Source organism: Saccopteryx bilineata, chromosome 2 (assembly GCF_036850765.1).
Source record: "Saccopteryx bilineata isolate mSacBil1 chromosome 2, mSacBil1_pri_phased_curated, whole genome shotgun sequence".
NCBI lineage: Eukaryota > Metazoa > Chordata > Mammalia > Chiroptera > Emballonuridae > Saccopteryx > Saccopteryx bilineata.
The window spans coordinates 269,196,112-269,209,739 of NC_089491.1; the positions used below are offsets into that span (position 1 = coordinate 269,196,112).

Sequence of the window (13,628 nt, forward strand, 5' to 3'; positions counted from 1 at the left end):
TCTCCAGGGCTGCTGGAGCCGGAACTCGGGGAGGCAGGAAATGAATGGGGACCAAAGAGGTGGGGGCGCGGTGGGGCCGGACCCGGGCCTCGGCCCCAGGACAGCAAGGAGGTTGGGAGGAAGCCTGCCCTGTCCCCTAGGCGAGCGGCTGAAGCCCGGCCGGGGCGCCCCCTCCCGGGCAGGGCTGGCCGAACGCGACAGGGGCCGGGCCGAGGCCCGCGCCGAGCCCCCCGGGGCTCCTCACCTCCGCGATGTCATGTTCCTCCCGCCCTCCGGCTCCGCGACGGACCCGCTCCTTGCTCAGGCTCCTCTGGGCCCGGTCACCATCGGGATGGCCCGAGGGAGGCCCGCTCGGGACCGGTCGCGGGGCAGAGCCAGCCGGCCGCGCGCAGACCCCCCTCCAGGCCTGGGGTTCCCGGAGACTGTGCAGCCGCCCCCCAAACGCCGTTCGCTCCTCCTCCTCCCCCGCCCTTCGTCGCCGGCGCCATCGTGACGTCACCCGCGCGTCGCCCGCCGCAACTTCCTGCTTCCAGTCGTCGGGTACCGACCGACGGCTGATAATGGGAGTTTGGTGTCTCGGTGGAGCCGCCACCTCCCAGTCCCCCAAAGCACCTCACGTCCTCCTTTAGACCTTGGCTGCAGGACGTGCTCACTTTTGTCCTCACTGCCAGGAACCCATCGCTTCCGCTCCCATCATGTCAATTTCCATCCCTGCGCCCACTGCCAAATCCAGTAATTTCATTCATTTCATTCCCACAAATCGCCACTCTGCTCAAGAAGCTATATAACCTTTGGAAAGTTGCTTAATTTCTCTGAGCCTCGATTTCCTTCCTTCATTCCTTCATTTCTGTAAAATGAAGATAGTAATCTTATTTTCTTCATACGATTTTTGGGAGGATTAAATATGTAAAATGCTTAGAACTAGGCCTGGCCTATTTAGTAAGTGCTTTGTAATTGTTAGATGGTTTATTATACTTACACATCTGTTGAGTGTTTTCTATCTGCTAGGCACTGTTCTAGACTATGGGGATAAAACTGATGTAAAAAGACAAAATTCCCTGTGTTCTCCTGAGAGGCGATAGAGTAATCCAGGTAATAAAAATACTCAGGGTAAGACACTCATTCCCTTCTGGTCTTTCCCTGAGGATGACATTTGAATAAAGATCAGATGCAGGGCCCTGGCCAGCTGGCTCAGCGGTAGAGCATCGGCCTGGCGTGAGGGGGACCCGGGTTCGGTTCCCGGCCAGGGCACATAGGAGAAGCGCCCATTTGCTTCTCCAACCCCCCCCCCTCCTTCCTCTCTATCTCTCTCTCTTCCCCTCCCGCAGCCGAGGCTCCATTGGAGCAAGGATGGCCCAGGCGCTGGGGATGGCTCCTTGGCCTCTGCCCCAGGCGCCAGAGCGTCACCCCTGGTGGGCATGCGGGGTGGATCCCGGTCGGGCACATGCGGGAGTCTGTCTGACTGTCTCTCCCCGTTTCCAGCTTCAGAAAAATAAAAAATAAAAATAAAAATAAAAAAAGATCAGATGCAGGAGCAATCAGCATTTCAAGTACCGGGAAGAGGCAAGCGCACAGTGAGGCTGCCTCCTGTTTTTTTTGTTTGTTTGTTTGTTTGTTTTTAACAGAGGCAGAGATAGACAGGGACAGACAGACAGGAACGGAGAGAGATGAGAAGCATCAATCATCAGTTTCTCGTTGCGCGTTGCGACTTCTTAGTTGTTCATTGATTGCTTTCTCACATGTGCCTTGACCGTGGCCCTTCAGCAGACCAAGTAACCCCCTGCTGGAGCCAGGGACCTTGGGTCCAAGCTGGTGAGCTCTTTGCTCAAGCCAGATGAGCCCGCATTCAAGCTGGCGACCTCGGGGTCTCAAACCTGGGTCCGTCCGCATCCCAGTCCGACGCTCTATCCACTGCGCCACCACTTGGTCAGGCTGCCTCCTGTATTTTAACAGTGAGTTTCTGGCTTAGGGGAAGATCCAGGTTCGAAACCCTGAGGTCACCAGCTTGAGCGCGGGCTCATCTGATTTGAGCAAGGCTCACCAGCTTGAGCCTGAGGTCGCTGACTCCAGCAAGGGTCTGCTGTAGCCCCCTGGTCAGGGCACATAGGAGAAATCAGTCAATAAATAACTAAGGAGCCGCAACGAAGAATTGATGTTTCTCATCTCTCTCCCTTCCTGTCTGTCTGTCCCTCTCTCTGACTCTCTCTGTCTCTGCCACACACAAAAAAAGAAAAAAGAAAGAATAATAGGAGATGAGGTGAAAAGAGTAATAGGAGATGAGGTGAAAAAGAGATAGAGATGGTAGAGGCTATTCTTATCTACAGGACAAGTAATAACTAGTGTTGGAGAGGTTGTGGAGAAAAAAAGAACTGTCATTCACTGTTGATGGGAATGTAAACTGATACAGCCACTATGGAAAACTGTGTGTCCGAAAACTGTGTGTTCTGGCCAGCTAGCTTGGTTGGTTAGAGCATCATCCTGAAACACAGAGGTTGCTGGTTCTATCGCCAGACAGGACACATGCAGGAACTGGTTGATGTTCCTGTCTCTCACAATCTTTCTCTCTCTCAATCAACAAAGAAATATATATTTTTTAACAAAGAAATATTTTTTAAAAAGAGCAAACAGTTCAATTCCCAGCCAGGGCATACAGGAGAAGCGCCCATCTGCTTCTCCACCCTTTTCCCTCTCCTGCCTCTCTATCTCTATTTTCTCCTCCTGAAGCCAAAGCTTCATTGGAGCAAAGTTGGCCTGGGCACTGAGGATGGCTCTGTGGCCTCCACCTCAGGCTCTAGATTGGCTTGGATTGCAGCAGAGCAATGCCCTAGAGCAGTGGTCCCCAAACCCCGGGCTGCGGACCAGTACCGGTCTATAGGCCATTTGGTACCGGTCCGCAGAGAAAGAATAAATAACTTACATTATTTTCGTTTTATTTATTTATTTATTTTTTTACAGAGACAGAGAGTGAGTCAGAGAGAGGGATAGACAGGGATAGACAGACAGAAACAGAGAGAGATGAGAAGCATCAATCATTAGGGGTTTTTTTGTTGTTGTTTTTTCTGAAGCTGGAAACAGGGAGGCAGTCAGACAGACTCCCGCATGCGCCCAACCGAGATCCACCCGGCATGCCCACCAGGAGGCAATACTCCGCCCATCTGGGGCGCCACTCTGCTGCAACCAGAACCGCTCTAGCACCTGAGGCAGAGGCCATAGAGCCATCCTCAGCACCCGGCCAACTCTGCTCCAATGGAGCCTTGGCCGCAGGAGGGGAAGAGAGAGACAGAGAGAAAGGAGAGGGGGAGGGGTGGAGAAGCAGATGAGCACCTCTCCTGTGTGCCCTGGCCGGGAACCGAACCTAGGACTCCCGCACGCCAGGCCGACGCTCTACCACTGAGCCAACCGGCCAGGGCCTCATTAGTTTTTCATTGCGCGTTGCAACACCTTAGTTGCTCATTGATTGCTTTCTCATATGTGCCTTGACTACAGGCCTTCAGCAGACCGAGTAACCTCTTGCTGGAGCCAGTGACCTTGGGTTCAAGCTAGTGGGCTTTTTGCTCAAACCAGATGAGCTCGCGCTCAAGCTGGCAACCTCGGGGCCTCGGACCTAGGTCCTTTGCATCCCAGTTTGACGCTCTATCCACTGCACCACCGCCTGGTCAGGTTATTTCTGTTTTATTTATATTTAAGTCTGAACGATGTTTTATTTTTTAAAAATGACCAGATTCCCTCTGTTACATCCATCTAAGACTCACTCTTGACATTTGTCTCGGTCACGTGATACATTTATCCATCTCACCCTAAAGGCTGGTCTGTGAAAATATTTTCTGACATTAAACTGGTCCATGGCCCAAAAAAGATTGGGGACCACTGCCCTCGAGGGGCCGAGCATCACCCCGTGGTGGGCATGCTGGGTGGATCCCAGTTGGGCGCTTGTGGGAGTCTGTCTGTCTGCCTACCCCCCCCCCACTTCTCACTTCAGAAAAATTAAAAAAAAAATTAAGAATGGAGTTACCATGTAACCCCTCAATGCCTTCTCTGTGTATCTACCTGAAAAAGTTAAAAACATTTGCAAAGAGCCTGACCTGTGGTGGCGCAGTGGATCAAGTGTCTACCTGGAAACACTGAGGTTGACAGTTCGAAACCCTGGAGCTGCCTGGTCAAGGCACATATGGGAGTTGTTTCCTGCTCCTCCCCCCTTCTCTCTCTCTCTGTCTTTCTCTCTCCTCTCTAAAATAAATAAATAAATAATATTAAAAAAAACATTTGCAAAGATATATACATCCCTATGTTCCTTGCAGCATCATTCATGGTGGCCAAGACATGGAAATAACTGAAGTGTCTGTCCTTCAATAGATGATTGAATAAAGAAGATGTAATAAATTCATGCAATGGAATACTACTCAGCCATAAAAAAGATGAACTACTGCTATTGGTAGCAACATGAATGGACCTTGAGAATATTATGCTAAGCAAAATAAGTCAGAAAATGTAAGAACCACACAATTTCACTCATATGTGGGATACAGAACTGAGAGCAACAAACAAAAACTCATAGACACACCAACATGGCAGTTACAGAGGGAAGGTGAGTTGAGGGGAGTAGTAAAGTGTAAAGGGGATCAAATATATGGTGATGGAAGATGATTTGACTTTGGGTAGTGAGCACACAAGGCAATAAACAGATTACATTTCATAAAAATGTGCATTTGAAACCTATGTAATCTCATTAGCCTATGTCACCCCAATAAATTTAATTTTTAAAAAACAGTGAAATGGAGAGCCATTGAAAAATTTTAGCAGAAGACTGAATATAATCTATGTTTTTATTTATTATTATTATTGCTAATCTATGTTTTAAAAGTATTACTCTGTGAGGAATCAGATCAGGAGGACAAGACCACTAACAAAGAGACCAGAATACTAGAATATTGTCATATCCCAGGTTGGAGATGATGATGATTCAAACCAGAGCAAGAAGGTAGAACTCTTACCTATGCCCATGACACATTAAAGGCCACAGATCTAGTAAGTGAATTCATGCCACACTATATAGCTCCAAAATCCTCACTTTTTTCCTCTTAATGTTGCCCATCTTGCTCCAATACAAAGAACTCTTATGCAGTGTGCTAATTTCTTCAGCATTGATGTGCTCCTTACAAAAATTTTCTTTAATACATGCAAAATCAGGCCCTGGCCTGATAGCTCAGTTGTTTAGAACATCATCATGATATGCCAAGGTTGCGGGTTCAATCCCTGGTCAGGGCACATACAAGAATCAACCAAGAAAAACTAATGATTGATGCTTCTCATCTCTCTCTCCGTTCCTGTCTGTCTGTCCCTGTCTATCTCTGCCTCTGTTAAAAAAAAAAAAAAAAAAAAAAGTTAAGGTCCTACAGCATGACTACCTACTTGTTTTCTGTCTTTCTGTGGCACAAAGAGACATGGTTCAGTGTAAGTGTATGTGTGAACTTAGATAAGTTAGTTGTAATTAAGCCTCAGTTCTTTCATCTTAAATTCCTACCTCACAGGGACGTTGCATTGAGATTTAAAATGATTTCATGTCTGTAAAACTTCTGCTTTATAATTAATAAAACACTGTACAAATTTAAGAACATTTTTAATATGGCACAAGGTGCTTAATGTTTACTTTATAACTAATACACTACAGTATACTGATATTTTGCCCAATTAAAAAACGTTTAAGTTTTGCAATAACACAATATAACATAAGAGGGGATTCTTTACGTTTTTCTTTCAATACCAGGTCATTTAACAAACATTTTGGGGTATTTACTAGGTCAGCAATTTTCAACCTTTTTCTTCTCATGGCACTCATGACCTAATTACTAAAATTCTGCGGCACATCAAAAAATATATTTTTTGCTGATCTGACAAAAAAAAAAAGTAGATATAATTTAAATTCATTCACACCGGATGGCTATTGTTGTGTTGGCTATTGTCATTTTTTTTTTTTAATTTTTTTTTTAATTTATTTATTCAGCCTGACCAGGTGGTGGCGCAATGGATAGAGCGTCGGACTGGGATGCGGAAGGACCCAGGTTCGAGACCCCGAGGTGGCCAGCTTGAGCGCGGGCTCATATGGCTTGAGCAAAGAGCTCACCAGCTTGGACCCAAGGTCGCTGGCTCCAGCAGGGGGTTACTCGGTCTGCTGAAGGCCCGCGGTCAAGGCACATGTGAGAAAGCAATCAATGAACAACTAAGAAGTCGCAACGCGCAACGAGAAACTGATGATTGATGCTTCTCATCTCTCTCCGTTCCTGTCTGTCTGTCCCTGTCTATCTCTGCCTCTGTAAAAATAAATAAATAAAAAAAAATAAAAAAAATAAATTTATTTATTCATTATAGAGAGGAGAGAGAGAGAGAGAAAGAGAGAGAGAGAGAGAGAGAAGGGGGGAGGGGCAGGAAGCATCAACTCCCATATGTGCCTTGACCAGGCAAGCCCAAGGTTTTGAACCGGCAACCTCAGTGTTTCCAGGTTGACACTTTATCCACTGCGCCACCACAGGTCAGGCCATTTTTTTATTTTTTAATTTGACAGTATAAGGGAAAAGAAGTCAGTGTTCCTGACGAAATAGGTATTGTATTTTTATTAAACAATTCTTGTGGCACATCACCGGTTGAAAACAGCTGCTCTATAGTACAGTATAGACCTTAACATGTTTTTTTTTCCTTTTTATTGATTTTAGCGAGAGAGGAAAGGAGAGGAAGAAAGAGGAACACAGATCTGTCCCTGCATGTACCCTGACCAGGGATCGAACTGGCAACCTCTATGCTTCAGGACGATGCTTTAATCCGGCCAGGGCAGTATAGCCCTTTCAAAGGAAGAAAAACTACATTTCCCATGATGTCCAGGACCAGGAAGGAAATGAGACTAACTCCTTCCGTGATTGCTTCTAGACCGGAAGCCGGGCTGTTAGTTCTTTTTCCCATCTTGCAAGGTAAGAATGGCGGTTCTCATCTAGAAGACTCGACTTCAGGATCCCAATCTTTCGCCATCCGAACCAAGAGGGTATCACGTCGACAGCTGCAAGGGTCAGACATACCCGTGGCCAACTGAGTGGCCTCCCAGACACTTCATTTGTCTTGCTTGGGCTTGCGGTGGGGCACGAAGAGGGTGAGGTAGAATGTTGTAGGCTCGGGGTCTCAGGCTGCTCGCCACCCTCCTGGGCCGGAGGAATGGGGCCTCTCTCAAGACCCGTAGCAGGCTAGTGGACCCACAGCACTAGGACGACGGCGCGTACTGCCGAATCCAGGGCCGGTCTTCCCGAAAGACGCTGCCGAGCTTGTCTCCGCCACGTTGGGATTTGGGACTGAGGCCCGGTGCTACTCGCCCAGTTCCCCGCAACCGGAAGTCACCACTTGGGCTTTTTTTCAGTCCAGTTTGGGCTAATTGTCTATGTGCTCATCCTCTAAGCTGGATTTTTTGAATGAGACAGTAGGTAGTGTGATAGGAGGAAAGTCCTGGAAGCGAATGGTTCAAAATTCCAGCCTCGCTGCGCTGCTCTTAGTTGTGAAGATTTTTTAAGGCTCTTGAGTCTGAGAGTCATAGTTCGCAAAACAGGAATAATGGAACAGGGACTTCTGACCATGAATATTTAGCAAGCACCTAAGAAGCGTAATGTATCTTCAAATCCTAAAGAAGTTTCTAGTGCATTGGAAAGACGACCCCCAAGTTAACCAATCAGTACGAGATGGTTGCACATGTTTGGGGTTTGGAGGAAGGCCTATATCTTATAAGGGAGGGATGAAAAAGGATGCTATAGCTAGCATCCATGGAGAGGGAGGACTTGTCTGGGAACCCGTCTTTGTGCAGCTTAGATGTTGCCTTATGGGTTATTTGGTGAATATCTTTTTAAAAAATATATATGTATTGGTAGATGGCGGGCGAAAAAACGGATAAGCCGGATACTAAGAAGATACCTGAAGCCAAGAAGGCCGATGCAGCTGGTAAAGTTAAGAAGGGTAACCTCAAGGCCAAGACGCCTAAGAAGGGGAAGCCCCACTGCAGCCGAAACCCTGTCCTAGTCAGAGGAATTGGCAGGTACTCCCGGTCGGCTATGTATTCCCGAAAGGCCATGTACAAGAGGAAGTACGCGGCCCCCAAATCTAGGGTAAGGGTGACCCTGTACCCTGATGTTACCTTCTGTCTCACCCTTAAGATTTTTGTCTGCCTCTGACTCTTGCTTGCGTTTGTGTCCTGATAGATTGAAAAGAAAAAGAAAGAGAAAGTTCTTGCTACTGTCACAAAACCAGTTGGTGGCGACAAGAATGGTGGAACCCGAGTGGTTAAACTTCGCAAAATGGTAAGCTTTGGTAGGCACTGTAAATTGGAGGGTTAGTTGAAGCTAGAATACTGCTAGGGTTTTGTGTGTCTGTGTGTACTCGGGTTTTGGAAGTTTGTGTTTCCCAGAGAATTACTAACAGAGGAAAATGGGTAAATGGGTTCTGTGTGTGTTTGGAATTAGATAAGAGTTACTTTCCTGTGCTTTTGTTTCTTTGCTTGTAAAACAGTCTGTCACACAGGGTGGTCATGAGAATTGGATATACATAGAGCCTAGGCTGCTGCCAGGCCTATAGAATGTTTATCCACTACAGCAGTGTTTTGTTAGCTTCTTTTTACTATGCACAAGTCCCAATGTTTTAGGTTTGCTCTGTGGTTTCCATTATAGAAATACCCCAGATTTATTGCACACTTCACAGTTGGAGGTTACTGCACCAGGAGGGAGGGTGACACTTTGAGTCCTTTTTGTCAGAGGTTTTGTGAGCTTGTTTTCCTATCAGGTTTGTTATGAAAACAAAACTGTTCACTGAAATTATAACAGTATACTTAATAAATAGGTTATTAGGAGTTACTTGTCATCTCCTTCATAGTCTTTGCATGGGTTATTATTTTTATCATTGAACTGGCATAACATGTTCTAAACGGTTTTGTACAATGTACAATTTTTTTTTCCTTTGTCGGTAAAATGGGGGGAATCATGTTAATGTGGCAGATAGAAGCCATGCCTCTTTTAATTATGAATGCAAAATTCCGGAGAATAGTCAGGGATCCCAGAAAAGCTTGAGAAGAACCACTGTTACATGACAGTATGTAATAAGAGCTTGCTGTGTAATTTCTAAAATTCAACCTTAAGTTTATGAGCATAACTTATTGCTTTCTGTCTTTGCTTGAACATGCAGCTCCTCCAGTTAAATGGATTCCACCCTGTTTTGCATATAAAAGAATTGTTGGTAATTTCCAAATTAAAAAATACATGTAGAAATGAAAGTGCAATTGTGTAAATGAAGTATTTCAAGTAGTAAAAGGATTATAGCAAAGGTTTTGTTGACAATCAGCTCTGCTAACCCGATGAGCTTAAATAAAGTTAGACCTATGGACTCTCTGCAGCCTAGATATTATCCTACTGAAGATGTGCCTCGAAAGCTGTTGAGCCACGGGAAGAAACCCTTCAGTCAGCATGTGAGAAAACTGCGGGCCACCATCACCCCCGGGACCATTCTGATCATCCTTACTGGGCGCCACAGAGGAAAGGTGAGAAGAGGTGCCTGGGACTCTTGAGCGGAGTGTGTGGGACTTCTTTATTCACCTATGTTAGTGTCAGCCCCCAGTAACTAGTATAGCATGGTTAGCCCATTATATTCAATAACTTATTACCACTTTGCTCCTGAGAATATAACTTAACTTGTTACAGAAGAATCAGGTGACCCTGTACCCAAAAACATTTATGTATTTGAGTTATTTCCTTTGGTTAGATTTTCAGGGATCGAATTGCTGAGTTAAAGGATATTAATTTTTGTTGTTGTTGAAAGTAATAGCTGCTCATTAAAAAAAAAAAAAAGAACAAGCACACAGAAGTACTACTCATCATCCTGGTGTCACCTGTTCGCAGTTTGATTGAGTTCCATCCAGATCTGCTGCGCATTTCCTTTCCCAAATTTAGAAACCTGTGATTTGATTTAATTCAGAGGTTGGTTCCTAATTGCAAAAACATAGTACATTTCTGTTTAATTTACAGAGGGTGATTTTCCTGAAACAGCTGAGCAGTGGCTTGCTACTTGTAACTGGTAAGAAGACCCTTGGGTTTTAGACTCTCTGAACTTTTCTTTTTAAATTGCTGCAATATATGCTTTTGCTTCCACTTAAGATAGAACTTTTAGTGCATGAGATTCCGAGCCCCATTTCATTGCCTTATATACACCAATTCTAAGGAAGCAAGTATTTAAATTTTATGTGGCAGCATATCATCAAGTAACTGTCACCTAAAATGCAGACTGGTTTGCTATTAGCTCCAAGGAATGCATCCTGCCTAGGACTTGTAATTTGGTCTGCCACTTGACACTAGAATGGAGTTCCTGAACTGATAAGGGGAGCTTGCTTTTTTTTTTTTTTTTTTTTTAATTTTACTTATTTATTTTTTACAGAGACAGTGAGTCAGAGAGAGGGATAGACAGGGACAGACAGACAGGAACGGAGAGAGATGAGAAGCATCAGTCATTAGTTTTTCATTGTGCATTGCAACACCTTAGTTGTTCATTGATTGCTTTCTCATATGTGCCTTGACCGCAGGTCTTCAACAGACTGAGTAGCCCCTTGCTGGAGCCAGCGACCTTGGGTTCAAGCTGGTGGGCTTTTGCTCAAACCAGATGACCCGTGCTCAAGCTGGCGACCTCGGGGTCTCGAACCTGGGTCCTCTGCATCCCAGTCCGATGCTCTATCCACTGCGCCACTGCCTGGTCAGGCAAGGGGAGCTTTATTGAGGTCACAGGATTCAGGTAGAAGGGCCTTATTTAACCTTGGCCACAGGGCATTGGTATATTAACACCAACCAAGGTTCAGTTGACACATTTTTTTTTAAATTGATTTTGGAGAGAGACACACAGGAACAACAATCCATTCCTGCGTGTGCCCTGACCAGGGATCAAACCCTCACCTTGGCATGTGGGGATGGTGCTCTAACCAACTGGGCTACTGAGCCAGGGCTGGCCACTCTTCTTGCAGCAGTTGACAGCATGGGGGTTGTAGCCATCATCTTGTTGCAGTTGTACTGGTAGGTGAGCTGGCAGAGGGAGGGCTTGATGCTGCTCCCCTGCAGGCAAAGCTCTGAGTGCTGGTTGGACCCTATGAATATTGGAGTCTGAGAGAATGCAGCCATTTCCAGCCATTTGTCCACCAAAAAAAGAAAAGAAAAGGCACTACTGGTCAGCAGGGTGCCCTCCTTGTCTTGGAGTTGAGCTCTGACATTCTCAGTAGTGTCACTGGGCTCAACTTCGGGGTGATGGTCTTGCCAGTCGGAGCTTTCACAAAGATCTGCGTCTGTTGGAGCTACTCCACTGCCTCATTGTAGAGAAAGCAAGTCTTGATGCTTGCAGCAGAAAGTGCTCTGGAATTTCTGCTGATCCAGAGAAAAATTAGAAATTCGCCCTGGCCAGGTAGCTCAGTTGCTCCACATCGTCCATCCTGATAGGCCAAGGTTGTGAGTTCAATCCCTGGTTAGAGCACGAGCAAGAAGCAACCATCAATGCACAATTAAGTGGGACAACGAATTAATGCTTCTCTCTTCCTCTAAAATTAGTAACTTTTTAAAAATTAGAAATTCAACTCACCTGCTTTCACCAAATTCAAAATCAGTTGTTATTTTTTTTGCTTTCCCTTTTTCCTCATTATATGGATTTTCCCCCCTTAGGACCTCTGTGCCTTAACCGAGTTCCTCTGCGTAGAACACACCAGAAATTTGTCATTGCCACCTCCACCAAAATTGACATCAGCAGTGTGAAAATCCCAAAACACCTCACGGATGCCTACTTCAAGAAGAAGAAGCTGCGCAGGCCCAGACACCAGGAGGGCGAGATCTTTGACACGGAGAAGGAGGTGAGCCACCTAGGCCGCCCACAGCGCTGCCTTCCTGGTCCGTGTGTGAGACAAAACAGGGTTCAGTTAAAAGAAGAAATAGGCCCTGGCCGGTTGGCTCAGCGGTAGAGCATCGGCCCGGTGTGTGGAAGTCCCAGGTTTGATTTCCATTCAGGGCAGACAGGAGAAGCGCCCATCTGCTTCTCTACCCCTCCCCCTCTCCTTCCTCTCTGTCTCTTCCCCTCCCGCAGCCAAGGCTCCATTGGAGCAAAGTTGGCCCGGGCACTGAGGATGGCTCCATGGCCTCCCCCTCAGGCGCTAGAATGGCTCTGGTTGCAGCAGAGCAACGCCCCAGATGGGCAGAGCATCTCCCCCTGGCAGGCATGCTGGGTGGATCCCGATGGGGTGCATGCAGGCGTCTGACTGCCTCTCCGCTTTAACTTTGGAAAAATAAAAAAAATAAAAGAAGAAGAAATAAAAGTTGTAAATAATGAGGAATATCTGGGGAATAGTCTAGATTCTGCTAAAAACAGTTCTTAATGGCAGGTAGCTCGGTTCAGAATCCTGAAGTTTTGGCAGAACTTTGAATTACAGTGTATTGCTACTTTTGGGTTGGTCGTTCATTTGTAATTAGTTTTGATGGGTTGTTACAGTAGACAAAAGAGTGAAAGCTGCTCTTTTTATTATATTAAAAACTAAAGAAAGCAATGTCAGTAATGCCTTCTAAATTATTACTGGGTTTAAGTACTTAAGATGGGGCTCCCTGTAAAGTTAATGAAGGAATTTGGTGCTTGTGCCCTACTTTTAAGTGCTTTTCTCTTTCTTTAGAAATACGAGATTACAGAGCAACGCAAGGTTGACCAGAAAACCGTGGACTCGCAAATTCTGCCCAAAATCAAAGCTGTCCCTCAGCTCCAGGGCTACCTCCGCTCTGTGTTCGCTCTCACAAATGGGCTCTATCCTCACAAAATGGTGTTCTGAATTTCCTAAAAAGAACCTGATTAAAAAAGTAACATTTCCTTTGTGTCTTAATTCTTGTCGGCCTGGATCTGTTTTGTGACTCAGCCAGTTTTTAATGGGGCTTTAGTCTCTACTGACAGGAGTGAGCTAGAGCAGCATCAGGTCGGCATCCTGGCTTCCTCCGGTTCTGGCTTCTCCGCTCCCACCCAGCACCTACCAATATAGCATTTCCCTGAGCATCACTGAACAAGTCGGTACTGAAATGTACAGGGATAAGAAATGTGTTCTCCCATCCTTTTCTCCTTTTTTCTTTCTCTCCTCCCCTTCCCCCCACCTCTAAAGTGGATAATTTTTTTTAATGTATCTTCAGGTCACAGACTTGAACCCCATTCAGTGATTTAACATCCATTTCTCCCCCATCTCATCCTCAGCCCGCTGCCATAATCATTACCAACTCATTCAGCAAATGAGTACAGTTATTTACCCTATTTAAAACCAAACTATAAATTATAGATAGGAAGGAGATGACAGTTATTTTGATAATTCTGTAAAAAGTGTCTTTACTGCTACATTGTATAGTAGTCCCCGCCCCCTCTATACTGTATGTGGTCCAAGTCCTAGTGCGCTGGTTTTCACCCCTCATCCTCCAGAAAGTGCTGGTCCATGGAAGAGTTAAGTACCCTGATGTATGAAGATTATAGACCCAATGATTATAGTCTCCATAGTCATACAATATCAGGGTGGTTTACTTGTGGACCAGCTGTTGAAAAACACAGCTCTAGTAGATAGCCTGAAACCA

At 45.7% G+C, this 13,628-nt stretch overlaps 2 protein-coding genes across 3 annotated transcripts in view; one reads left to right on the plus strand and one right to left on the minus strand.

Annotated features, from left to right (window-relative positions):
* PTPN11 (protein tyrosine phosphatase non-receptor type 11) overlaps positions 1 to 471 on the minus strand; it is a 79,852-nt gene extending 79,381 nt beyond the window's left edge. The window contains exon 1 of the mRNA XM_066260543.1: positions 245 to 471. Within this exon, the coding sequence (XP_066116640.1) occupies positions 245 to 258 (14 nt within the window). The 5' untranslated portion in view covers positions 259 to 471. The remainder of the gene's footprint in view (positions 1 to 244) is intronic.
* Positions 472 to 6,939: 6,468 nt separating this feature from the next.
* Positions 6,940 to 12,901, plus strand: RPL6 (ribosomal protein L6). 2 transcript variants are annotated; one of them, XM_066260526.1, is made up of 7 exons: positions 6,940 to 6,959; positions 7,899 to 8,132; positions 8,226 to 8,324; positions 9,410 to 9,553; positions 10,038 to 10,086; positions 11,706 to 11,890; positions 12,698 to 12,901. In XM_066260526.1, the coding sequence occupies exons 2-7, from the start codon at positions 7,899 to 7,901 to the stop codon at positions 12,848 to 12,850; spliced, it is 864 nt and encodes a 287-aa protein (XP_066116623.1). In that variant the 5' UTR covers positions 6,940 to 6,959; the 3' UTR covers positions 12,851 to 12,901. The 2 variants fall into 2 exon arrangements, with proteins under 2 accessions (XP_066116623.1, XP_066116622.1); XM_066260525.1 differs by having other exon boundaries at positions 6,956 to 7,053.
* The last annotated feature ends 727 nt before the right edge of the window (positions 12,902 to 13,628 follow it).

Bases quoted from the DNA above. Each gene is read 5' to 3' on its own strand.
- RPL6 (XM_066260526.1), top strand. From the start codon at position 7,899: ATGGCGGGCGAAAAAACGGATAAGCCGGATACTAAGAAGATACCTGAA. The intron at 10,087-11,705 runs GTAAGAAGACCC...TTCCCCCCTTAG, and splicing joins TGGCTTGCTACTTGTAACTG to GACCTCTGTGCCTTAACCGA. The intron at 11,891-12,697 runs GTGAGCCACCTA...CTCTTTCTTTAG, and splicing joins TCTTTGACACGGAGAAGGAG to AAATACGAGATTACAGAGCA.